The 27,017-nt window shown below is 42.7% G+C and overlaps 1 protein-coding gene across 2 annotated transcripts in view; it reads right to left on the reverse strand.

Moving 5' to 3' along the window:
• Positions 1 to 256: 256 nt before the first annotated feature.
• LOC139383676 (transcription factor IIIB 90 kDa subunit-like) overlaps positions 257 to 27,017 on the reverse strand; it is a 62,751-nt gene continuing 35,990 nt past the window's right edge. The window contains exons 15-19 of one of the 2 annotated variants that reach the window (XM_071128209.1): positions 22,624 to 22,679; positions 21,413 to 21,681; positions 6,484 to 6,535; positions 2,239 to 2,389; positions 257 to 2,061 (exon numbers count right to left, since the gene is read on the reverse strand). In XM_071128209.1, the coding sequence (XP_070984310.1) occupies positions 2,030 to 2,061; positions 2,239 to 2,389; positions 6,484 to 6,535; positions 21,413 to 21,681; positions 22,624 to 22,679 (560 nt within the window). In that variant the 3' untranslated portion in view covers positions 257 to 2,029. Of the gene's footprint in view, positions 2,062 to 2,238; positions 2,390 to 6,483; positions 6,536 to 21,412; positions 21,682 to 22,623; positions 22,680 to 27,017 lie in introns of those variants that run through there. The other variant, XM_071128210.1, reaches the window with a different exon arrangement.

A 27,017-nucleotide genomic window follows, 5' to 3' on the forward strand; every position in this document is an offset into this window, starting at 1 on the left:
AGGAAAAAAATGGAATAAGACACCTTACTTTCTCTAAACCTTGCTTTATCCATTTGGAGATGCTAGGATGAGGATGCCTTTTAGCCAGCAGCTAAGTTACTGTACCATTTAACTCTGTTGATGTCACAATTAGAGGAGACTGGTCACTAAACCCTGTTGTTTCATGTACTCATGTCAAAAGCAGTTCTTACACTTATATCAATACACGACGAAAAGATGATAGTAGACAAATTAGAAAAGAGAATAAGAACAAAGGTTTCCTGTTGGTAGGAGCTTTACTGAGACAGTCAATGCAAAACAAGTAACCTTCAACACAGACGGGTTAGTTGACGTCACGAAAAAGATGCGCACACTTCAAAATGGGGCAGAAGTCTGTTGTGATTCTGGATGGCCAGATAGCTAGCAACAATGACAAGAAACTGCCATGTGGGGAAATGTCGGTGGCTTGTTCAGCTAGTTTTACTTAATTCTTGATACCATGTCTTGTTTTTAGGTGTTTTCACATCTATGCTAATATGGCCAAAAATGTGCTAGCTAGCTAACCAACGACGTAGTGATCATTGTGCAAATGTATTTATGTTTTCAATAACACTGTAGACAAAATATAGTTTGTCAACAATCTAAGCCAACCTTGTTTTTCCCCATAGTTTTGCACGCGTCGGTTTTGTTGCTAATCAACCAACCCGTCTATATACAGTAGCAGCAAAGTGGAAGGAGAGGCTGTGAACATTAGCCACATCCTAACTTCTCCTTAAATACAGTTGTGTCAACACAGTGAACAAACCACCAGTGATCCTCCCAGTCAACATTTTCCAAATAAAATTCTAAAAGCGCATTTACAAAATAAATCCATAACACAATGTCATTCATTTGGAATGGATAACATTGCATAGTTGATCATCAACAATGAATATATTTGGCAGCTTTTTGTACAATTAATTAAAGCTAAGATGTGCGGTAGGCGCAACAAGCAATCCTGCATCATGGTAGAAAAAAGAAAAGAAACGCAGTACATACTATGCTGTTCTATCGCACGTGCAATGAAAAGTGTTGTTTGACGTAATGTCTTTGTTGTTGTAATACCCCAAACGGACGTGGCAGTATCACCGCTATGGATTCCAGCTTTAACACTTTAGTGATTATCCAGTCCAAAATAGTTTGCAGAATTCTTCTCCATAAAACAAATAATGAGAAATCATACCACATTAAATAAATAGCAGCTGTTGAAAAAGAAATCCAAAACCAAATCAAAATGCTACCAGTTCAAATTTAGCTAATCCTATAATACAGGTTTCAAGACTTCATTGGCTGAATGCAACTTCATCACCTTGATTAACATGAGCATTTAAACTGAAACATACTCCATATGATTTGACATATTCAAGGCATGATTATAGCAATATTTTGGCTTCAGACGCAAGCTTGCATACAGCTTCTTTCATACATGATTTTTGAAATACTGATTGGACTAATACCTATCTGTTATGACTGTTCCCAACACATTAGGTAGTGTACTTCACTTTCATGTAATTACAGACATACTTATCCATGATAGAGGGGGGGGGGGGGGGTCAACAAGCTAAGGCAAAGTTAACATACACTACCGTTCAAAAGTTTGGGGCCACTATCTACAATAGTCATTTACAACAATAATGCCTACTCTGTATTTCTGATCATTTTGATGTTATTTTAATGGGGAAAAAATGTGTTTTTCTTTCAAAAACAAGGACATTTCGAAGTGACCACAATCTTTTGAATGGTAGTGTATACTTGAGTGACGTGAAATGTAGGATGAGACATTGCGGTTAGTCTCTTTGTTCGATCCAGCTCAATACTACCCATAATCTCTTTTCTAGATAAAGGAGATATCCTGAGAAGAAATGGATCCTGTCATCATCTCCATCCTCTTCACCATTCTGCGAGCATGAAAGGTGTCTCCGCCGTCTCAATCAATGAGTCACTCTCTCCAAATGGGACAGGGGGTTGGAATAGCACAACGGTCCAGACAAACAGGCCAAACCCAGTAGTGCTAGAAACCATCATCATCATCACATCCATACTCTGGAGTAAAAGAAGACCAAATGATTACTCAACTGCTCTCAAAATACATGATTTCAAACATATGTAGACACCCTGGTAGCCAGACAACATGGCAACCCAACCAATGCAAGATGAGTTGGATAATGCCGATCAAGAGATCTGGCTAACAGGCTAGTTTGAAGTATCTATCTTACTGACCGTTGCCTCCCAGCAGCTCCATGGCGCTGACGCAGGGCTCCTCCTCATCCTCCTCTTCCTCATCTGCCACATCGTCATAGACCACAGGCCCACTCTCGACCAGCACAGAGTGGGGCGACACCTCAGAGGCCACTGGCAGGGGGATGGCTATCTAAGGAAACAATAAGGAAAAATCCACTAAATCAGTCCAACTAGTAATATGATTCTGCACACTGAGCCTGAAAGCCTGAATAGATGTTTAATACGGAGGTTATAGCTAGCCTGATCCCCCCCCCATCCGAGTCCTACTGCATGTGGGTGTGGGAGAGGCAGGTGGGGGATCCATTTCAGCTCCCTCTGCAGCAGTGTGTTTAAGCTCCTGCTGGGCTCTCTTCCCTCCCTCTCTCCATCCCTTCATGGTCACCCTGCTGGGCCTAGCCTCCCAGTGCGGAAAATGTCTCCTCATAATAGGAGCTGGAAGTCTCATTAATTATCATCAAAAGGAGGAAGAAAAAATTATATAAATTATTCTCCAGACTAATTAGTGGGTGGGTGGCCACTGGGTGGTGAGGAAGGGTCTGAGTCCTGGGAAGGAGCTACAGTGCCTTGCGAAAGTATTCGGCCCCCTTGAACTTTGCGACCTTTTGCCACATTTCAGGCTTCAAACATAAAGATATACAACTGTATTTTTTTGTGAAGAATCAACAACAAGTGGGACACAATCATGAAGTGGAACGACATTTATTGGATATTTCAAACTTTTTTAACAAATCAAAGACTGAAAAATTGGGCGTGCAAAATTATTCAGCTCCTTTACTTTCAGTGCAGCAAACTCTCTCCAGAAGTTCAGTGAGGATCTCTGAATGATCCAATGTTGACCTAAATGACTAATGATGATAAATACAATCCACCTGTGTGTAATCAAGTCTCCGTATAAATGCACCTGCACTGTGATAGTCTCAGAGGTACGTTAAAAGCGCAGAGAGCATCATGAAGAACAAGGAACACACCAGGCAGGTCCGAGATACTGTTGTGAAGAAGTTTAAAGCCGGATTTGGATACAAAAAGATTTCCCAAGCTTTAAACATCCCAAGGAGCACTGTGCAAGCGATAATATTGAAATGGAAGGAGTATCAGACCACTGCAAATCTACCAAGACCTGGCTGTCCCTCTAAACTTTCAGCTCATACAAGGAGAAGACTTGGCTGCATCTCTGATCAGAGGCCCATGATCACTCTGGATGAACTGCAGAGATCTACAGCTGAGGTGGGAGACTCTGTCCATAGGACAACAATCAGTCGTATATTGCACAAATCTAGCCTTTATGGAAGAGTGGCAAGAAGAAAGCCATTTCTTAAAGATATCCATAAAAAGTGTTGTTTAAAGTTTGCCACAAGCCACCTGGGAGACACACCAAACATGTGGAAGAAGGTGCTCTGGTCAGATGAAACCAAAATTGAACTTTTTGGCAACAATGCAAAACGTTATGTTTGGCGTAAAAGCAACACAGCTGAACACACCATCCCCACTGTCAAACATGGTGGTGGCAGCATCATGGTTTGGGCCTGCTTTTCTTCAGCAGGGACAGGGAAGATGGTTAAAATTGATGGGAAGATGGATGGAGCCAAATACAGGACCATTCTGGAAGAAAACCTGATGGAGTCTGCAAAAGACCTGAGACTGGGACGGAGATTTGTCTTCCAACAAGACAATGATCCAAAACATAAAGCAAAATCTACAATGGAATGGTTCAAAAATAAACATATCCAGGTGTTAGAATGGCCAAGTCAAAGTCCAGACCTGAATCCAATCGAATCTGTGGAAAGAACTGAAAACTGCTGTTCACAAATGCTCTCCATCCAACCTCACTGAGCTCGAGCTGTTTTGCAAGGAGGAATGGGAAAAAATTTCAGTCTCTCGATGTGCAAAACTGATAGAGACATACCCCAAGCGACTTACAGCTGTAATCGCAGCAAAAGGTGGCGCTACAAAGTATTAACTTAAGGGGGCTGAATAATTTTGCACGCCCAATTTTTCAGTTTTTGATTTGTTAAAAAAGTTTGAAATATCCAATAAATGTCGTTCCACTTCATGATTGTGTCCCACTTGTTGTTGATTCTTCACAAAAAAATACAGTTTTATATCTTCATGTTTGAAGCCTGAAATGTGGCAAAAGGTCGCAAAGTTCAAGGGGGCCGAATACTTTCGCAAGGCACTGTATAGGAGAGGCAGGGAGTGTTGAAAGACCCTTTCAGAGGGAATGAGAAGACATACTGATTCAACAATCTTGACCCCGGACAGTTTTAAAGGTGAGAGAACTGGGTGACCTTGGTGGAATCAGGTCAGTCATAACAGTGTGATGAGTCAGTGGTTCTCTGCCATAGCTTACACTGGGGGAAGGGCTTGATGAACTTGACTAGCCTCTCAGCTTTAAAGCCAGGAACAGTGAAATTAGGCTAGTCTCTATTCTATTGCAGAGGTTTATCACAGGAGCCTGCCAGTTTCTCTGAGCTTGACATTGAAACAGACATTTATTGCCAAGACTGTCAGGCAGAAGCACTGCACTGGGTAACTCAAAGTGCCATTTACTCCTAGGACATTTGTTTTGGAAATACAAAGAGAACCACAAAAACTGCCAGGCAACAGCAAAGCACACATCTCCTTTCTCTCTTCTGTGCTCCTTTTCCTTTCCTTACATAACATGAATTCCAAGCAAACCCGGACCCAACCAATCAGAGAAGCCATTTGATGCCAGTTCCCAGGGGGTGGTGAGGGGTTGCTTAGTAACAAGCTTTGTTGACCCAGCCCCTCGTGGCAAATGTTTTCTTCCTGGTTGCTGTAGCCTGCACTGGGAGATTCCATTCATGGCTGCCAACACCACATGAGTGAGAGAGAGCGAGCAAAAGAAGGGAATGGAGCGAGACACAGCAGCAGACGGATGAAGAGTGGGTGCAGGAGAAAGTGAGGCTCCCTCCTGTACTTTCCAGCCCACACCGCTTGAATGCATGTGAACAACTCAGCGGGACATGGCCGCAGTCCTCTCCCATTAGTGAGCCTGCTGCTGAAGAAAGTCTCTTCCCCCCCGGTCCATAGGAGACTAAAGGGTTGGTTAAAGAAAAGACTCACCCAATTTAAATATTATATCGTATTTGTGCATCTCTGAGCAATGTTCTATCGATTCCCGGGGTCATTTCATGTTTTCATGTGTATCTGAGCCATCATCGTGCAAGCAGGCAGAAATACAGCCCGTAAGATGAGTTTTGCATCCTATGAAGATATAACATTCAAAATGGGTGAAAACCATAGGTCATGATTCCTTTCCCCCCTTTTTTTCTCAAGATATAGTGTTAGCGATAGTAGGCTTGGGCGGTATACCGTATATAGCCTTTCGAAAAAGCCAAGGAATGGTTTTTCAATACAGGCAAAACTATTCTTATACAGCTTCTTTCTTTAAAATTTTACCCCGTTTTTTTCTCCCCAATTTCGTGGTATCCAATTGTTAGTAATTACTATCTTGTCTCATCGCTGCAACTCCCGTACGGGCTCGGGAGAGACAAAGGTCTAAAGCCACGCGTCTTCCGAAACACAACTTAACACAGTGCGCATCCAACCCGAAAGCCAGCCGCACCAATGTGTCAGAGGAAACACCGTGCACCTGGCTACCTTGGTTAGCGTGCACTGCACCACAGGAGTCGCTGGTGCGCGATGAGACAAGGATATCCCTACCAGCCAAACCCTCCCTAGGCCAATTGCGCGTCACCCCACAGACCTCCCGGTCGCGGCCGGCTGCGACAGAGCCTGTCAGCTATATCACTTATAAATTAACTAAGATGTGCCAAATAAATTATCTCTAACTGGGTTTTGCTAACGTTGCTAACTTGCAAGATCAAGCTTCTTGGTAACAGCAGCAGAGACAATCCCCTCCTGGATTAAGATTCCTGCTGCCTAATATATGTTTTGTGTGTGCTGCAAACAGCGTTTTGAGATACTTGCATAACTTTATGAGCTGGGTTGTCTGTCTTAGTAGTAAATGTTTGCAAGTGCTCGTTACCATTTACCTTGCATCTGCTATGAGAACTTCTTAGTACTTCTTAGCATTCTGGTAAGTGACTTTTTTACGTTTATATCTTTTTCAATAGCACCCCTTGTGTGCACTACCGGTAATACCGTATATCCCGGGATGGCACAGACACAGTATGGAAATCTGGATACCCTTATCGATAGTAAAAGTGTATGTAAGAGACAAAAGCATGTGTAACATCTTACCTGGTCTAGAGCCAGCTTCTTAGGGGGGTGTCCTGATATGAAGGGCCGTAACCTGAGAGAAACAAAAACTTTGAAGAACAGACCACGTGGCTGCAATGAATGGCAGAGATGACCGTTCAGAAAAAGGACATAAAGGCTGGAGCGACAGACCGACACAGAGGGAGAGAGAGAGATATTCTAACAGACAGAACACAGAGAGAGATGCAGTTGAAGTCGGAAGTTTACATACACTTAGGTTGGAGTCATTAAAACTTGTTTTTCAACTCCACAAAACTCCACAAATTTCTTGTTAAACTATAGTTTCGGCAAGTCGGTTAGGACATCTACTTTGTGCATGACAAGTAATTTTTTCCAACAATTGTTTACGGAGAGATTATTTCACTGTATCAAAATTCCAGTGGGTCAGAAGTTTACATACACTAAGTTGACTGCCTTTAAACAGCTTGTAAAATTCCAGAAAAATATGTCATGGCTTTAGAAGCTTCTGATAGGCTAACTGACATCATTTGAGTCAATTGGAGGTGTATCTGTGGATGTATTTCAAGGCCTACCTTCAAACTCAGTGCCTCTTTGCTTGACATCATGAGAAAAATCAAAAGAAATCAGCCAAGACTTCAGAAACAAATTTTTTGGGACCTACGCAAGTCTGGTTCATCCTTGGGAGTTATTTCCAAACGCCTGAAGGTACCACATTCATCTGTACAACCAATAGTACGCAAGTATAAACACCATGGGACCACGCAGCCTTCATACCGCTTAGGAAGGAGACGTGTCCTGTTTCCTAGAGGTTAACGTACTTGTGTGAAAAGTGCAAATCCATCCCAGAACAACAGCAAAGGACCATGTGAAGATGCTGGAGGAAACAGGTACAAAAGTGGGGGCAGCAGGTAACCTAGTGGTTAGAGCGTTGGACTTGTAACCGAAAGGTTGCAAGATTGAGTCCCCGAGCTCACAAGGCAAAACAAATCTGTCGTTCTGCCCCTGAACAAGGCAGTTAACCCACTGTTCCTAGGCCGTCATTTAAAATAAGAATTTGTTCTTAACTGACTTGCCTAGTTAAATAAGGTAAAATAAAATAGTATCTATATCCACTAGAGGTCGACCGATTATGATTTTTCAACGCCGATACCGATTATTGGAGGACCAAAAAAAGCCGATACCGATTAATCAGACAATTTTTTTAAATGTATTTGTAATAATGAAAATTACAACAATACCGAATGAACACTTATTAAGTTAAAATATAATACATCAAAATCAATTTAGCCTCAAATAATGAAACATGTTCAATATGGTTTAAATAAGTGCAATATGTGCCATGTAAAAAAACTAAGGTTTAAGTTCCTTGCTCAGAACATGAGAACATATGAAAGCTGGTGGTTCCTTTTAACATGAGTCTTCAATATTCCCAGGTAAGAAGTTTTAGGTTGTAGTTATTATAGGAATTATAGGACTATTTCTCGCTATACCATTTGTATTTCATTAACCTTTGACTATTGGGTGTTCTTATAGGCACTTTAGTATTGCCAGTATAGCTTCCTTCCCTCTCCTCGCTCCTACCTGGGCTCGAACCAGGAACACAACAGCCACCCTCGAAGCAGCGTTACCCATGCAGAGCAAGGGGAACAACGACTGCAAGTCTCAGAGCGAGTGACGTCTGAAACGCTATTAGAGCGCACCCCGCTAACTAGCTAGCCATTTCACATCGGTTACACCAGCCTAATCTCAGGAGTTGATAGGCTTGAAGTCATAAACAGCTGCTGGCAAACGCACGAAAGTGCTGTTTGAATGAATGCTTACGAGCCTGCTGCTGCCTACTATCGCTCAGTCAGACTGCTCTATCAAATCATAGACTTAGTTATAACATGATAACACACAGAAATACGAGCCTTGGGTCATTAATATGGTCGAATCCGGAAACTATCTCGAAAACAAGACGTTTATTCTTTCAGAACCGTTCCGTATTTTATCTCATAAATCTATTGCACAACCTTCAATGTTATGTCATAATTACGTAAAATTATGGCAAATTAGGCAGCCCACACTGTTGCATATACCCTGACTCTGCGTGCAATGAACGCAAGAGAAGTGACAATTTCACCTGGTTAATATTGCCTGCTAACCTGGATTTCTTTTAGCTAAATATGCAGGTTTAAAAATATATACTTCTGTGTATTGATTTTAAGAAAGGCATTGATGTTTATGGTTAGGTACACATTGGAGAAAAGATACGCACTGCATCGATTATATGCAACACAAAGACTAGCTAGATAAACTAGTAATAACATCAACCATGTGTAGTTAACTAGTGATTATGATTGATTGATAGTTTTTTATAAGATAAGTCTAATGCTAGCTAGCAACTTACCTTGGCTTACTGCATTCGCGTAACAGGCAGTGTCCTCGTGGAGTGCAATGTAATCAGGTGGTTAGAGCGTTGGACTAGTTAACTGTAAGGTTGAATCCCCCGAGCTGACAGGGTAAAAATCTGTCGTTCTGCCCCTGAACGAGGCAGTTAACCCACCGTTCCTAGGCAGTCATTGAAAATAAGAATGTGTTTTTAACTGACTTGCCTAGTTAAATAAAAGGTGTACATTTTATTTTTTAAATCGGCCAAATCGGTGTCCAAAAATACCGATTTCTGATTGTTATGAAAACCTGAAATCGGCCCTAATTAATCGGTCGACCTCTAATATCAACAGTAAAACGAGTCCTAAATCGACACAACCTGAAGGAAGAAGCCACGGCTCCAAAACCACCATAAAAAAAGCAACTGCACATGGGGACAAAGATCGTACATTGGAGAAAAGTCCCCTGTTCTGATGAAACAAAAATAGAACTGTTTGGCCATAATTACCATCATTATGTTTGGAGGAAGGGGGAGGATTGCAAGCTGACGAACACCATCCCAACCGTGAAGCATGGGGGTGGCAGCATCATGTTGAGGGAGTGCTTTGCTGCAGGGGGCACTGGTGCACATCACAAAATAGATGGCATCATGATGCAGGAAAATTATGTGGATATATTGAAGCAACATCAAGACATCAGTCAGGAAGTTAAAGCTTGATCGCAAATGGGTCTTCCAAATGGACAATGACCCCAAGCATACTTCCAAAATTGTGGCAAAATGGCTTAAGGACAACAAAGTCAAGGTATTGGAGTGGCCATCACAAAGCCCTGACCTCAATCCCATAGAAAATTTAGAGGCAGAACTGAAAAAGCATGTGCGAGCAAGGAGGCCTACAAACCTGACTCAGTTACACCAGCTCAGTCAGGAGGAATGGGCCAAAATTCACCCAACTTATTGTGGGAAACTTGTGGAAGGCTACCCTTTGACCCAAGTTAAACAATTTAAAGGCAATGCTACCAAATACGAATTGAGTGTATGTAAACTTCTGACCCACTGGGAATGTGATGAAAGAAATAAAAGCTGAAATGAAGCAATCATTCTCTGTTATTATTCTGATATTTCACATTCTTAAAATAAAGTAGTGTTCCTAACTGACCTAAAACAGGGAATTTTTACTAGGATTAAATGCCAGGAATTGTGAAAAACTGAGTTTAAATGTATTTGGCTAAGGTGTATTTAAACTTCCAACTTCAACTGTATATTCTAACAGACAGGCAGAAATAAATATAATTACTTAACACATTGGAAAGAATTAACAAAAACAGAGAAGATTAGAATGCTATTTGGCCCTAAACCGAGAGTACACAGAGGCAGAATACCTGAATTAAGATAAGCTTGACTATGTAGACTCCGTGACCATAGCCTTGCTATTGAGAGAGGCCGCCGTAGGCAGACCTGGCTCTCAAGACAGGCTGTGCACACCGCCCACAAAATTAGGTGGAAACTGAGCTGCACTTCGTACACATTTCCCATTCCAATAAAGCCCTATGAATTGACTTCAATTCTAAGAGGGCAAGAGACTAACAGGCAGAAGAGTGCCAACAGCAGCAGTAATTCCTGGGGAAGAATATCTCCAGTGGATGAAATTAGAATCTCTTGGAGGCTCTCTGCCCCCCCTGCCTGCCCACCCTCTGCCCCCCCTGGTGAGACCCACACCCCTGGGGGCTTACTGTAAGTGCCTTACTCACACTGATAAGAGTGGAGAGAGCACTTTTAATTAATCTGCTTCACAAGGAGGAGGGTGGAGGAGAGGGTGTGTGTGTTCACTGTTCAGCAAGCATGGCATCTTCACTCCCTTTGTCAGAGCTTATTAGAAAAGCATCCAGCAGCACCAGCCTATTCTGGGCTTAGTGGTGCTAGCCTACAGACCTTGTACTAGACAGGACTGGGTGAGCAGGGTTCCCCAATAGGTCCCTTCCACAAACACAGGATCTTAGAGGTACCAGCACACACAGTTATACACAAGGTAATCTATTCACTGTTGTGAGATGGAAAATGCATTAGTTAAATTAGTAGTATGAGGAAGCTATGGTATAAATATATGGACTATGATAAAAAAAAAAGTAAAAAATTAAATCAGGGCTTAAAACTACATTTTCCAGGCTGGGCCTGAAGTCTGAGGCAAAGTACCTCCCTCCTCACCATCAAACTATGCATAAAGATAAACTACCCACAAAAACACTGTTTCTCCCAGTTTCTACTTTGGCAGGGCAGGCTGAGCGCAGTCCATTCACCCTAAAGTGGATTATGGGACAGACATGCTGCCAAGCTCTGCTCTGAGACACTGATAGGGTCAAAAGAAGCTCCACATGGCACTGACACCATTCATACTCTACTCTAGCATCTCACTACAACACACTCAAACAGAAACATCTCCCACACACCAAAATACCTGCTTGAGTAAGAACACAAACTCATACAGTGTATGAGGGTCCAATGTTTATGATTGTTTAGGCTAGAAGACCAGCCTTGTTTGTTACAAAACAGACATGGCATTTATGAAAGGGAGATCATGGGCTTTATGAAAGGGAGATCATTCTGCGTGGCCCTGGGGAATTCTGACCTCTAAAGAGGATGTTGGAGACATATTGGGTCATATGTGGCCTTTTTTTTATGTCATGTGTGGCCTGGAGATTGGCCCTGCATTCCCATGTGCCTCTGGGTCTGGGCTAGATACACACACACACACACACACCAGAGGGATGTGGTCGGGGCTCAGGATGGTGGCATTAGCCAGTAGAGTGACGGCATCTGTCTGACCATGCCCACCAGGGGGAGGATCACAGGCTGATCACACAGACAGGATCAAAATGCTACTACTGTACTACAGGTTCACTACTACCATCCTGGCTTTGAGTATCACAGGCTCAGTATGATCACAGACAGCCTGGGAGGATCAGACACACACTACTACTGCATTAATATCATACTAATAACACACTACATGGACACTACTACCACGCTGACAAGGAGGATCACACAAAACACAGACAATGCGGTCAAAAAAGAGGAGCAGACTGTCTCACACCAAAAGGCAGGCAGAGACAATGTCAGAAATACCAAACAGTCCATTTACTCATTATTAGTGACGAAGGGTATACCGAAACATCGCTACTTTTTAAATACAACATAAAAAACGATTTGATATTAGAATTTGTGTTGCTTTCGGTACCCCAAATGTGTCCCACGGATCAAAAGCCTGTATCAGTGAAGGTGATGTCCCCCTAATAATGCCAGCCCACACTGCCTATTCCACTTAGCCCAGCACTGGGAGTCTGGGCTGCATCATGTTAGCTCCCCACTCATGCTGCACACTTGAATAATGTGACACGGCATTTAGAAATGTTGAAACCATTACTGTTGCAAAACAATGTCAATACAGGCTAGAACACTTTACAACGCAAGAAGATACCAGTAGCTTCCAGCTTTATAGGCAAACTTTCCTTGCTAGATTACAGCTAAAGCTGACATCAGTTCACCTCCCTAGTACTTTGTTTGTGATAATATGCCAACCATAACATAATATGCTGATTTTAAAGATAATTGCCACCAAAACTTTATTAATTCACTTTATTGGCCACTCACATTTCTCCCAAAGATAATTTATTGTCTCAAACAAGTAGGGTCTATCTGCAGACCGTGTTAACTACATGCCTCAGCACTACACTACAATTCAATTGATTGGACATGATATATTAGGTCTCACAGTTGGCAGTGGATGTCAGAGCGAAAAACAAGCAATGAGGTCATAGGAATTGTCCGTAGAGCTCCGAGACAGAATTGTGTCGAGGAACAGATCTTGGGAAGGCTACCACATAATTTCTGCAGCATTGAATGTCCCCCAAGAATACAGTGGCCTCCATTATTCTTCAATGGAAGAAGTTTGGAAGCACCATGACTCTTCCTAGAGCTGGCCACCTGGCCAAACTGAGCAATCGGAGGAGAAGGGCCTTGGTCAGGGAGGTGACCAAGAGCCCGATGGTCACTCTAACAGAGCTCCAGAGTTTCTGTGGAGATAGTTGTTCTTCTGGAAGTTTCTCCTACCTCTGCAGCACTCCACCAATCAGGCATTTATGGCAGAGAGGCCAGACGGAAGCCACTCCTCAGTGAATTGCACAACAGCCCACTTGGGAGTTAGACAAAAGGAACCTAAAGGAATCTCAGGCCATGATAAACAAGATTCTCTGGTCTGATGAAACCATGATTGCCAAGCGTCAGGTCTGGAGGAAACCTGGCACCATCCCTACGGTGAAGCATGGTGGTGGCAGCATGCTGTGGGGTGTTTTTCAGCGGCAGGGACTGGGAGACTAGTCAGGATCGAGGGAAAGATGAACGGAGCAAAGTACAAAGAGATGAAAATCTGCTCCAGATGCACACAGGACCTTAGACTGGGGCAAAGGTTTACCTTCCAACAGGACAATTTAACATTTTATTTAACTAGGCAAGTCAGTTAAGAACAAATTCTTATTTACAATGACGGCCTAGGAACAATGGGTTAACTGCCTTGTTCAGGGGCAGAACAACAGATTCTTACCTTGTCAGCTCGGGGATTCGATCTAGAAAAATGTTTGGTTACTAGTCCAATGCTCTAACCAACAGGCTACCTGCCCAATGACCCTAAGCACACAGCCAAGACAACGCATGAGTGGCTTTGGGACAAGTCGCTGAATGTCCTCGACGAGCCCGTACTTGAACTCGCCATAACATTTCTGGAGAGACCTGAAAATAGCTTTGCAGCAACGCTCCCCATCCAACCTGACAGAGCTTGAGAGGATCTGCAGAGAAGAACATGAGAAACACCCCAAATACAGGTGTGCCAAGCTTGTAGCATCATACCCAAGAAGAATCAAGGCTGTAATCACTGCCAAAAAGTGCTTCAACAAAGTACTGAGTAAAGGGTCTGAATACTTACAGTACCAGTCAAAAGTTCAGACCCACCAACTCATTCCAAGGTTGTTCTTTATTTTTTACAATTTTATACATTGTAGAATACAGTGGAGACATCAAAACTATTAAATAACATATGGAATCATGTAGTAACCAACAACAAAAAGGGTTAAACAAACCTAAATATATTTTGACAGCTTTGCACGCTCTTGGCACTCTCAACCAGCTTCATGAGGTAGTCACCTGGAATGCATTTCAATTAAGAGGTGAGCCTTGTTTAAAGTTAATTTGTGGAATTTCCTTCCTTCTTAATGCATTTGAGCCAATCAGTTGTGTTGTGACAAGGTAGGGGTGGTATACAGAAGATGCCCTTTTACCAAATAGGGCTGTCCATACTATGGCAAGAAAAGCTCAAATAAGTGAAGAGAAACGACAGTCCATCATTACTTTAAGACATTAAAGTAGAGGATAAGAGGATGCAGAGGATAAGTTCATTAGAGTTACCCGCCTCAGAAATTGGAGCCCAAATAAATGCTACAGACTTCAAGTAACAGACATCTCAACATCAGCTGTTCAGAGGAGACTGCGTGAATCAGGCCTTCATGGTTGAATTGCTGCAAAGAAACCACTACTAAAGGACACCAATGAGAAGAAGACTTGCTTGGGCCAAGAAACACAAGCAAAAGAGATTAGACAGAGTCCAAATTTGAGATTTTTTGTTCCAACCGCCTTGTCTTTGTGAGACAGAGTAGACGAACGGATGATCTCCGCATGTGTGGTTCCCACCGTAAAGCATGGAGGATGAGGTGTGATGGTGCTTTGCTGGTGACACTGTCAGTGATTTATTTAGAATTCAAGGCACACTTAACCAGCATGGCTACCACAGCATTCTGCAGCAATACGCCATCCCATCTAGTTTGCGCTTAGTGGGACTATCATTTGTTTTTCAACAGGACAATGACCCAAAACACTTTAAGGCTGTGTAAGGGCTATTTGAGCAAGAAGGCGGGTGATGGAGTGCTGCATCAGATGACCTGGCCACCACAATCACCTGACCTCAACCCAATTGAAATGGTTTGGGATGATTTGGACCGCAGAGTGAAGGAAAAGCAGCCAACAAGTGCTCAGCATATGTGGGAACTCCTTCAAGACTTTTGGAAAAGCATTCCAGGTTAAGCTGGTTGAGAGAATTCCAAGAATGTGCAAAGCTGTCATCGAAGCAAAGGTTGGCTTCTTTAAAGAACCTAAAATATATTTTGATTTGTTTAACACTTTTTTGGTGACTACATGATTCCATATGTGTTAGTTCATATTTTTATGTCTTCAATATTATTCTACAATGTAGAAAATAATAAAAATAAAGAAAAATCTTTGAATGAGTAGATGTCCAAACTTTTGACTGGTACTGTAAGTGATATTTCAGTTAAATTTTTTTATGAATTTGCAAAAATGTGTCATTATGGGGTATTGTGTGTATATCGATGAGGAAAAATAAATGTAATCAATTTTAGAATAAGGCTGTAACATAACAAAATGTGGAAAAATCAAGGGGTCTGAATACTTTCCGAATGCACTGCAAGTCCCAAATATAAGGGAAACAAATTGTCATATGTAGCCCCATCCCATGAAATCAGCCAAACAAGCTCAATAACTCAATGCATGCACACTGTTGAATATACATCAACCTGTATTGTGAATAGGCCTTGGCTACATCTAGATTTACCCAGTTTATCAATAGAGATTACCATTCAGATGTAGATAGATTGTTTTTACCAGTCAAATTGATTGTATAATTGATTAATTAATGCATACATGTTTGTCTCTGAAAATGTTTGAGGTAAAACAATTATAATGTAATAATACTGAACTCAAAAGATGCCCAACGATTGAACAGAGCAGTAGCTGAGTCTCACTGTCTGGATCAAGAGCCATTCTGTGACTTTGGCTAATATGTGTTTTTTTTTGCCGTGGGATTGTTTTGTTATTGAGTATCATGATACACAACCTGGTATCTAAGTCAAAATTATGGTATCGTGACAACACTACTCATTATTGCGACACCACCTCAGCTAGAACAGTGAACATGTTCTAAAAATCTACTTCCCCCTCACAGAAGAAAACATGTCTGACGTCTCCTCTCTAATGAGGGCAGGGGTGGTGTAGGTGTGACAGGAGTGACAGAGATGCCTGCACAGACCAGACCCGCTCCATCCTTCCTCCCATGGCATGTCCCCTCTCACACCTCATCCCCCATGAGCTCACACCTTGGACTGGAGTAAGCATGGACACAGCTCAGCTCATTTTGGGGAGACACACAGTAACACTGCTCTTTCATTAGGGAGCTGTACCACACCACCACCACACACCTCCATACTGTCAGATGTCACAGTGACAATCTATACATAGCCTTTGAGAAAGCCCAGAGGACATCAACATTAGCCGTGGCTCCTAAACCTCACAGAAAAATACATCTGTCTGGCTAAAATCTAAGGCTACAGATGTTCCATAAAAGCTTACATCCAAAGACAAACTACTTATCGACTTGTTGGTCCCCAGTGTGTCAATATTTCCATAGTAACCGTCTGTAGTTATTCTACATCCCAAATAGAAAAGCTTCATTCTGATTAAGCAGTGATCACTTTAAGCCTCATTAACCCAAAATATGCAGGCACTATCCTAGATCCTAGCTCCTCCTCCTGCAAGGGGACAGATCTTGTCTTAAAGTTCAGAGGTCAAACTGCTGTTCGAAATTGAGCCGGCTGCCAATAACGACAGCCTCCTAGGGAGCCCTTTCCCTCTGAACATTGATATCAGCAGTGGGGAGCGGCTCCTTGGACAGAGGAGATGTGACATGTATAAATCACCTCTCCAAAGACAATGGGACACCCCCCTCCACCTCTCTAAAAAGGTCAGACAGGAGACACTTGGGGAGACTTCAACACTCTCCCACTTTCACTCCCTCTCTTACTGCCTCAGTCTTTCCCCCACCACTGCTGTCCATCTCCAACTCTCTCTCTGTTAGACTATTAGTCTCTGCTGGGCTTAACACATTTCTAATCAGCTTACTGCCAATGAGACTAAGCCGGAGCTGAAAAGGCGATTGACGGAGAGCGTCTAGCCAGTGGCTGGCAACTGGTTAGAGCTGGGGGATGGCAACTATATAATTAGAAGAAAATCGTTAAAGCCAAGAGTGAGAGGAGCGAGACTAAAAGAGATGGAACCCTTGAGGATAATGTTAAGGTTACATCAGTAATATAACAAATTTAATGGGGAGATGATTACAGTGAATGAGAAACAAAGAAAGCATTTACCCTACATATGAATGTATAATCTGAGATGTTTGTGTACGGCCCAGTACATCACTGGGGCCAAGCTTCCTGCCATCCAGGACCTCTATACCAGGTGGTGTCAAAGTTATTTTCAACTTTCCCTTACGGTACTTGTCGACTATCGGTCTTGTGCCGGTATTTAGCCTTAGATGGAGTTTACCACACGCTTTGGGCTGCATTCCCAAACAAAGACTCCAGCCACCCCAGTCATAGACTGTTCTCTCAGCTACCGCACAGCAAGCGGTACCGGAGTGCCAAGTCTAGGTCCAAGAGGCTTCTGAACAGCTTCTACCCCACCACCTTTAAAAAAAAGATATGCTGCTGCTACTCTCTGTTTATTATCTATGCATAGTCAATTTACCCCTACCTACATGTACATATTTCCTCAATTACCTTGACTAACCTGTACTCCCGCACATTGACTCAGGACCGGTACCACCTGTAAATAGCCTTGTTATTGTTATTTTATTGTCCTTTTTTTACTTCTTAACATTCCATTGTTGGTTAAGGGTTTGTAAGTAAGCATTTCACGGTAAGGTCTACACCGGTTGTATTCGGCGCATGTGACAAATAACATTTGATTCTGTCACTATGTGATGATGAGCACTTCACACTGGCTGGCAGAGGGTGAGAAACCAGCAGTAGTGAGAAAAGGATTTGGCTGGTGCCAACAGTCAGTCCTTCTCCTCTGGGATCTCCAGACAGACCACTCTGGTTCAGACACTTTCACTGTTTAGTATGCCCCTGGGCTCACAGAACTGAAAGAATAATTGTCTGAGTGCTTTGATACAAGATGGCTCCCTTTGTCACCAAGGCAGGTGCTAATACATGAGTGGTGAGTATAAAACAATGTATAGTGAGAAAGGCACTCAGTGCATCCGTCAGTCCATGCGTTACTACTCAAGAGCGACTATTTGACTGGTTCAGGCTGTGGAACAATGAACTACGACTAATATAAACTCTGCCCATCTCAACGGTTCCCGTGGTGCTTCTTGGGCTGTAGATGGATATACTGTGGGATGGAGTCCAAACGGCCCACTTTGGAGCTCTAGTCCAAAAATGTCCAACCTTCATTGGCCCATTAGTTGTGGTAAAGCGTTAGTAGAACAAAGGTTTGGCTGTAGACAACTGTTTGAAAATCTAGAAGAGAGAAAGCTACTGCGAGCGGAGCTGGATGTCCAACAGAGAAAAATATGCAGTTTCCCAGCAGTCTATTGTCCTCCTGTCCAGCCCAACGTATGCCTCACGTAGGATGGGATCCCCTCTGGTCTGTAGCATTGTAACGGGTGGAGACTGCCTGGCAGTGGCACCCAAAGAGTTGGTTCCTGTGAGAAGCAAATCAAGAGAAATCCCATGGAAATACTTAGTGGTCACAGTCAGTCAGGGGTTGCAGGGCAGTGGGGGAGATCAGAGAGAGGCCAGGGAAGGGCTGGAAACCAGAGGGAGATTATACTCTCCCAATAGAGCTGCTATTATTAGTAGAAAAACAATTCTTTAGAGTGGACTGAAAATAAAGTGTGAAACATATTGGTCCATGTGGGGATGATCTGATGTCACTACTCTGCCGATGACACCTGCTCTGAGAGGCTGAATAGAAATGCAGAGAAAGTTGTTAATTCTTCACAGGCAGCAGAGAGAAAATCGATGGTCAAAAACTCTTGCCACAACCCTCTCCATTAGACCAGACTGTGGATCAGAGCTTCCACTAGAACTTTAGGGTTAGATTTACACTTCTGAAACCCAACACAGACCGAAACCATACAACCCCCTCCCCTTGGTGAAATATGCAGTCAAGTATTCCTCCCCAAAAAGTTGAATGGGGAAAAGGGCTTTAAAAAGAGAGAAGAAAGAAAAACAGCTTTGAATGGGAACAGATTAAGGAGGGAGAAGAGGGAAGAAAAAAAAGCACTGGAGGGCAATTATCTGGGCTATTTCTGGAAGAGTGCTTTTCCATCCTCCAGTCGGAATGAAGGGAACAGGGAGGCCCTGTTTGGCAGCTGGCTGGAGAGGCGTGGAGGAATATGGAGGGAGAGGGATGGAGGGATTGAAGGACTGTCGGGTGGGAGTCCTGTAAAGTACAGGCCTGTGACCGGGTGAAGGGCTGGGGAAAGGGGGAGCTCAGAGGCCTTCCCTGGAGGCCAGGCTGGCCATGACCGAGGATGGGAGACCCTGTATAAAGCAGGCTTGAGACTGTGCAGGAACGGGCCGGTTCCTACAGGGAAGAACCTTTAAGTGGAGTGGAGTGTGGGGGAGCAGAGCAGTGGTTGGAGGAAGGTGAGAAGGAGCACAATGCTTCAGTGTAGCAGTCAGTAAGGTCTGGAAGCAGGCAGCACAATGGACTTATTGTCAGCCACCGCTCTCCACTTTTCTAGTTCTCCCTGACTCGCCTTTTAAATAACCATACAGCAACCTTTTCAGGGCCCCAGTAAGGGTGTACTCGTCAAACAACCAGTGAAAGGACTCTTTCTGCAGTCAATGGGCAAGTCATGTTTTCATTTGAATGTCACCATTTCTGAGGTACAGCAAAGATGTCAAATTATCAACATAGTGATATAGAAAAAGTAACTGTTTGGATAAACCATGGTGTGATCCCGTCCTGTGGTTAAAACTATTTTTGTTGAGCAAGCAGAACTAAAGTGCAAAGTTCCGATTTTTCTCAGTCTTAAAAGCTACCTGCTAGCAAAAGCACTGTTCCATTCAGGAAAAACAAGTGTTGAAAGTGTACAATGAATGATTCAATAACCATAATGTACATGAATCATTTACTGACATGAATGCATTTTTTTTTTTAAATGTACGGGTGGACAGTTGGAGGGAAAATTGTAATTCTTAAAGGGGGGAAAGGTTCATCCATGAAGCCCTCTTCAACAGCAGAAAAAAAACACGTAACTGGAGATGTCTTGAGTGTGTAAACTACAGTAAACGTCAGCTTTCTAAAGAAGTGCTAGGCTACTCTGATTGGTGCAACTATACTGAACAAAAATATAAAAACGCAACATACTATATTTCAACACTTCTACTGAGTTACAGTTCATAAAGGCCCACCCACTGAGGAGCCAGGCCCAGTCAATCAGAATGAGTTTTCCCCCACAAAAGGGCTTTATTACAGACAGAAATACGAATCAGGTTGCTGGTCTCAGATGATCCCGCAGGTGAAGTAGCAAGATGTGGAGGTCCTGGGCTGGTGTGGTTACATGTGATCTGCGGTTGTGAGGCCGGTTGGACGTACTGACAAATTCTCAAAAATGACAATGGAGGTGGTTTATGGTAGAGAAATAAAGATTAAATTCTCTGGAAACAGCTCTTGACAACTGAAAAATGCTCACTAACAGGGATGTAAACACATTTGTGCACAACTTTTTTGAGAAATAAGCTTTTTGTGTGTATGGAATATTTCTGCAATCTTTTATTTCAGCTCATGAAAATGGGTTGAGAGGGTAGGATAAAGGGAGGAGCTGCAACCAGATGACTCCAGTAAAACTTACTGCACTAAGAAGAGGGGGGGGGGCTCTCCTGGATGTCACTAAAAGGCTGGCTGGGTCTAGGCTGAGCTGGGTCTAGGCTGAGCTGGGTCTAGGCTGAGCTGGGTCTAGGCTGAGCTGGGTCTAGGCTGAGCTGGGTCTAGGCTGAGCTGGGTCTAAGACTTGTACACCTGCAAGACGGTTCCACACAAATTAGATTTATTGAGTGTTTTTGAGGAGGTTTTTTTTATGGAAAGTTGGGAAACCAATTTCAGTAATACCAAGCAAACAGAAAAGTCAAAACTCAAAACTGAAGAAACTGATTAACTTCAGAAGAAAGCCTCACAGTGGATCATAACATACTGAATGTGTGTGTTGAGAAAGCGGTAAAGAAAGAGAGAATGAGATCAAGCAAATCCTGGCAGAAAGAAAAGGTAAATCTCAGGGAAGCACATGGGAGTGAGTGGCGGTCTGAGTGAGTCCACAGCCTTCCAGAAAAACTAAAAAAAGGAACGCGAGCATCTGTCTGGTTGTCGCTGGTGATTATTCCAGGCTAGAGGAAATGTGCAGCCTCATCATTATTGAGAAGAGCAGCAACATCGCTTCAACAGGCTGGGAAGTGGGCATGTTGCCCCTAGTGACAGACAGGAGGCTCAGAGAAGGACAAAAATACTGTTGCATCACTCACATTTCCATTCATCTCCCATTTATTCAACACTGCTGCCATCAGTCAGTCTTGAAGCTTAATCAGCCAATACTGAATATATTGAACAATATATGACAGTGAACAGCAGTGGTATTATTAGATAGACTGAGTCACCCTGTGGTTCTGATTCACCCACCTCTTGCCCAGGCTGCTGAGTGGTGTGCCCAGGCTCAGAGGGACATTGGTGGGTTTGCGGTATCGTCCAGTCAGCCTCTGGGCTCCAGGGGTGGCTCCTTTCGGAGACTCTGCTGTCTGGCGGGCTGGACTGGCGCATGGCTTGACATTCAGCTCCTTCAGGATATCGTAGTTGATCTTAGTGGAGATCTTCTTCTGCTCCAGCATCTTCTCTATGGCCTCGTCGGCTGTGTTGGCATGGATCGGAGCCCGCTTCTTGGAGGTCTTGGGCTGCAGGGCACATAGTGGGGTTTCAAATCACTCAGTATCCAGTCAAATGCAATTACTTATGCAAATTAGTGCTTTAGCTTAATGTACATTTGTAACTATACTTTGCACAACAAAGCGATGCTCTAGCTATGCGGCAGTATTATGGGAGGGGGCTGATTGTGAATTTGGACAACATGGCATAAGGTGGTTGGATCAGTGCTGTCAAAGACTCCACACCTCATTAGGTATCTATTGCGCTGCAGTTAATCCAGCTAGTGAAAACCAGAGAGCAGATGTTGGACCTAACAAGGAGGCTGGGCCTTGCCAAATACTGACGTGAAATGATAAACCCACTAGAGTGGAAAACATGCACACACATTGACACACCACAGCTTAGCATATATCCAGGCCACCCCAAGATCACTGCTTCTTTATACCAGTGGTTCTCAACTGGTTTAGTCTCGGGACCCAAATTGAACCAGGTTGTCTATCGCGATCCAATAATCCTGTCACGATTTTTTGTTGTTGCCAAAATGCAATCTGGAAAATGTTTAATGCTATATTGACAGTAAATGCACCAATTATATGACAAAGGAACAACAGTCCCACTTTTTTCCATTGCCAATAATTCCACTTCGCCCATATTCTTGATGAAGAATGTTAATCTCACTGGTGTGAGATTTTTTTTTAACCAAATCCACTAAAGGCACTGCTAATAATTCTAAATTGAGAACTGATTGAAAAAAAAAAAAATACATAAAAAAAAAATAGGTGCATTGTCATTTATACACACTTTCTACCTGATTTTAGTAGTTTAAGTTCAGACTGGTTTATTTTGACAAAAAAATTAAGTGTTTATTTGTATTATTCAGACACTCGCAACACATTCAAAACCTCCCAAGACCCAAATTTGGGTTGCAACCCACCAGTTGAGAATCGCTGCTTTAGATTGTCAGGATTTACCTTCTTGTCCTTGTAAATCCCCAGCTCCTTCTCTTTCGCTATCCGCTCTTCCTTTTCTGAAAGTATAAATGGATTGGGGGAATTCAATTGTAAATATAGTTATTTGTAAAGAGTCAATACAAAACAGTTTATTACAATATGTGCCTGGTGTGTTGTGGCCACAGGGGCTCTCTAAATAAATGCTAATTTAACCATTCTTCTAGTTGTTTAAAATGCAGTGGTAAATATGAAAATAAAAGCTTCCAATGAAATTAACATCCCCACCTGTCATGATTTATTTCTATGTGGTGGCACTGTCCACTCAGTTGTGCTGAATTTTGACCTCAGCTGAGCTCCTTCATGCATAGATTTTTCTTTGCACTTCCTCATTTTCACCATGCGTTTGTGATTAAAATAGCCTTTATTCCAATGCATTTAATTTATCGTTTGCTTTTGTCAGTCAGCTGTTCAGAGCGCACACTGCTTTGTTTTTCAGGTGTGTACAGATATCATGTTCTCCGTACCATCCGGGGCCAGAAGTAGGCCATTTATTTTGCTTTATTATTGTCTATCAATATTTGTTTTCTTTCCTGGATCAGCTGACGGTCGACAATATCACTAGCCTAGAGCTAGACACCAATGTACATCCAATAGGTATACGTTAATGATACTATGCCGATAGTTTCGGTTAGAAGCATTTGATTTTGCAATGACATAAGATTACATTGTCTGGGATTTGTGTGCCCATGGGAACTGTTTCCACGGCGAAACAAATCCAATTTAATTGGTCACATACACGTGTTTAGCAGATGTTATTGCGGGCGTGCTTCTAGTTCCGACAGTGCAGCAATATCTAACAAGTAATATATAAAACAATTTCACAACAAATACCTAATACACATCTAAGTAAATTAATGAAATCAAGAAAATATAAATATATGGATGAGCAATGTCAGAGCGGCATAGACTAAGATACAGTAGATAGCATAGAATACAGTATATACAGTTGCGGAAGTTTACAAGTCGGAAGTTTACATACACTTTAGCCAAATACATTTAAACTCAGTTTCACAATTCCTGACATTTAATCCTAGTAATAATTCCCTGTCTTAGGTCAGTTAGGTTTACCACTTTATTTTAAGAATGTGAAATGTCAGAATAATATTAGAATGATTTATTTCAGCTTTTATTTCTTTCATCACATTCCCAGTGGGTCAGAAGTTTACATACACTCAATTAGTATTTGGTAGCATTGCCTTTAAATGGTTTAACTTGAGTCAAACACGTCGGGTAGCCTTCCACATTCTTCCCACAATAAGTTAGGTGAATTTTGGCCCATTCCTCCTGACTGAGCTGGTGTAACTGAGTCAGGTTTGTAGGCCGCCTTGCTCGCACACGCTTTTTCAGTTCTGCCCACCAATGATGTGGGCAGATGTTGCTTCAATATATCCACGTAATTTTCACCACATAAAGTGCACCAGTCCCTCCTGCAGCAAAGGACCCCCACAATATGATGCTGCCAACCCCATGCTTCACAGTTGTGTTCTTGGGCTTGCAAGCCTCCCCCTTTTTCCTCCAAACATAACGATGGTCATTACGGCCAAACAGTTCTATTCTTGTTTCATCAGACCAGAGAACATTTCTCCAAAAAGTACGATCTTTGTCCCCATGTGCAGTTTCAAACCGTAGTCTGGCTTTTTTATGGTGGTTTTGGAGCAGTGGCTTCTTCCTTGCTGAGTGGTCTTTCAGGTTATGTTGATATAGGACTCGTTTTACTGTTGATATAGACAATTTTGTACCCGTTTCCTCCAGCATCTTCACAAGGTCCTTTGCTGTTGTTCTCGGATTGATTTGCACTTTTCGCAAAGTACATTCATCTTCTAGGAGACAGAGAACATCTCCTTCCTGAGCGGTATGACGGCTGCGTGGTCCCATGGTGTTTATACTTGCGTACAATTGCTTGTACAGATGAACGTGGTACCTTCAGGCGTTTGGAAATTGCAACCAAGGATGAACCAGACTTGTGTAGGTCTACAATTATTTTATGAGGTCTTGGCTGACTTCTTTTGATTTTCCCATGATGTCAAGCAAAGAGGCACTGAGTTTAAAGGTAGGCCTTGAAATACATCCACAGGTACACCTCAAATTGACTCAAATTATGTCAATTAGCTTATCAGAAGCATCAAAAGCCATGACATCTTTTTCTGGAATGTTACACTAAGTTGACTGTGCCTTTAAACAGCCTGTATGTAAACTTCTGACCCACTGGAATTGTGATACAGTGAATTATAAGTGAAATAATCTGTCTGTAAACAATTGTTGGAAAAATTACTTGTGTCATTCAAAGTAGATGTCCTAACCGACTTGCCAAAACTATAGTTTGTTAACAAGAAATGTGTGGAGTGGTTGAAAAACAAGTTAATGACTCCAACCTAAGTCTATGTAAATTTCCAACTTCAACTGTACATGTGAGATGAGTAATTCAAGATATGTAAACATTAAAGTGACGAGTGTTCCATTTATTAAAGTGGCCAATGATTTAAAGTCTGTGTGTAGGCAGCATCCTCTCTGTGCTAGTGATGGCCATTTAACAGTCTGATGGCCCTGAGATAGAAGCTGTTTTTCAGTCTCTCGGTCCCAGCTTTGATGCACCTGTACTGACCTCTCCTTCTGGATGATAGCAGGGTGAACAGGCGGTAGCTCGGGTGGTTGTTGTCCTTGATGATCTTTTTGGCCTTCCTGTGATTTTGGGTGCTGTAGGTGTCCTGGAGGGCAAGTAGTTTGCCCCCAGTGATGCGTTGCGTAGACCGCACCACCCTCTGGAGAGCCCTGCGGTTGTAGGCGGTGCAGTTGCCGTACCAGGCGGTGATAGTTTGAGGGTTTTAGCTGACAGGACAAAATTCTTCAGCCTGCTGAGGTTGAAGAGGCGTTGTTGTGCCTTCACCACACTGTGTGGCTGGACCATTTCAGTTTGTCAATGATATGTACGCAGAGAAACGTAAAAAAAAACGTTCCACCTTCTCCACTGCTGTCCTATTGATGTGGATAGGGGGTTCTCCCTCTGGTGTTTCCTGAAGTCCACAATCATGTCCTTTGTTTTGTTGGCGTTGATTGAGGTTATTTTCCTGACACCACACTCCCAGAGCCCTCACCTCCTCATGTAGGCTGTCTCGTCGTTGTTGGTAATCAAGCCTACTACTGTCTTGTGTGTAAACTTGATAAGTGAGTTGGAGGTGTGAATGGCCATGCAGTCATGGGTGAACAGGAAGTACAGGAGGGGGCTGAGCACGCACCTTTGTGGGGCCCCAGTGATGAGGATCAGCAAAGTGGAGATGTTGTTTCCTACCTTCACCACCTGGGGGTGGCCCTTCAGGAAGTCCACGACTCAGTTGCACAGAGCGGAGTTCAGAACCAGGGCCCAGAGCTTAATGATGAGCTTGGAGGGTACTATGGTGTTGAATGCTAAGCTATAGTCAATTAACAGCATTCTTGCATAGGTATTCCTCCTGTCCAGATGGGATAGGGCAGTGTGCAGTGTGATGGCGATTGCATCGTATGTGGACCTATTGGGGTGGTAAGCAAATTGAAGTGGGTCTAGGGTGACAGTTAAGTTGGAGGTAATATGACCCTTGACTAGTCTCTCAAAGCACTTCATGATGATAGAAGTGAATGCTATGGGGAAATAGTAATTTAGTTCAGTTACCTTTGCATTCTTGGGTACAGGAACAATGGTGGCCATCAATTTCACATAATGAAAAGTTACGTTGACAGTTACACTTACAGCGCATTTTCCAAGATCTCCAAGATCCATGATTTGTACAGGGTTTAAGTTCATGGTTCTAATTCAATTGTTAAATGCTTAATAATGACAAATAACTGTCATGTCATTGATGTAAGAAAAGGTAGTGCTATGTAAAAAATAATAATATTCAACTCATGTATTATATTGAATGCTTCCTAATCAGCGTGTGTTCATGAGTTTAAAATTGCCTTGACTGAGAGGGTAGGCTACTGGCAGTAGTGTAGGCCTAGCGAGGGTAAACTCAAGTAAATGCCGTTTACCCACCTTTTTTCAGAAAAATGCATTGAAATTACCGGGAGCATTACTTTTTTCACCGTTTACGACCTATAGATTTTTTTACTACTACACACTGGCTACCGGTAAGGCCTATTTGAAGTTTATGGTAATACACATTGTAGCCTAGTCTAGAAAGTTGACCGTGTGTGTTAGGGAGACGGTCCCGTTTTTCCCGGGACAGTTTAAGCCCCATTTCAACTGTCCCGAAATTTCAGGCTACAAGAAAGGCTCAATTTGTCAGCAAGACGCATCAATTAATTTATGCCTAATCAATGGCAATCGCTGAATGTCATTAGGCACACATTTTGGTGTTTTGTAACAGATGTTTATTTCCATT

Source organism: Oncorhynchus clarkii, chromosome 25 (genome assembly GCF_045791955.1).
Source record: "Oncorhynchus clarkii lewisi isolate Uvic-CL-2024 chromosome 25, UVic_Ocla_1.0, whole genome shotgun sequence".
NCBI lineage: Eukaryota > Metazoa > Chordata > Actinopteri > Salmoniformes > Salmonidae > Oncorhynchus > Oncorhynchus clarkii.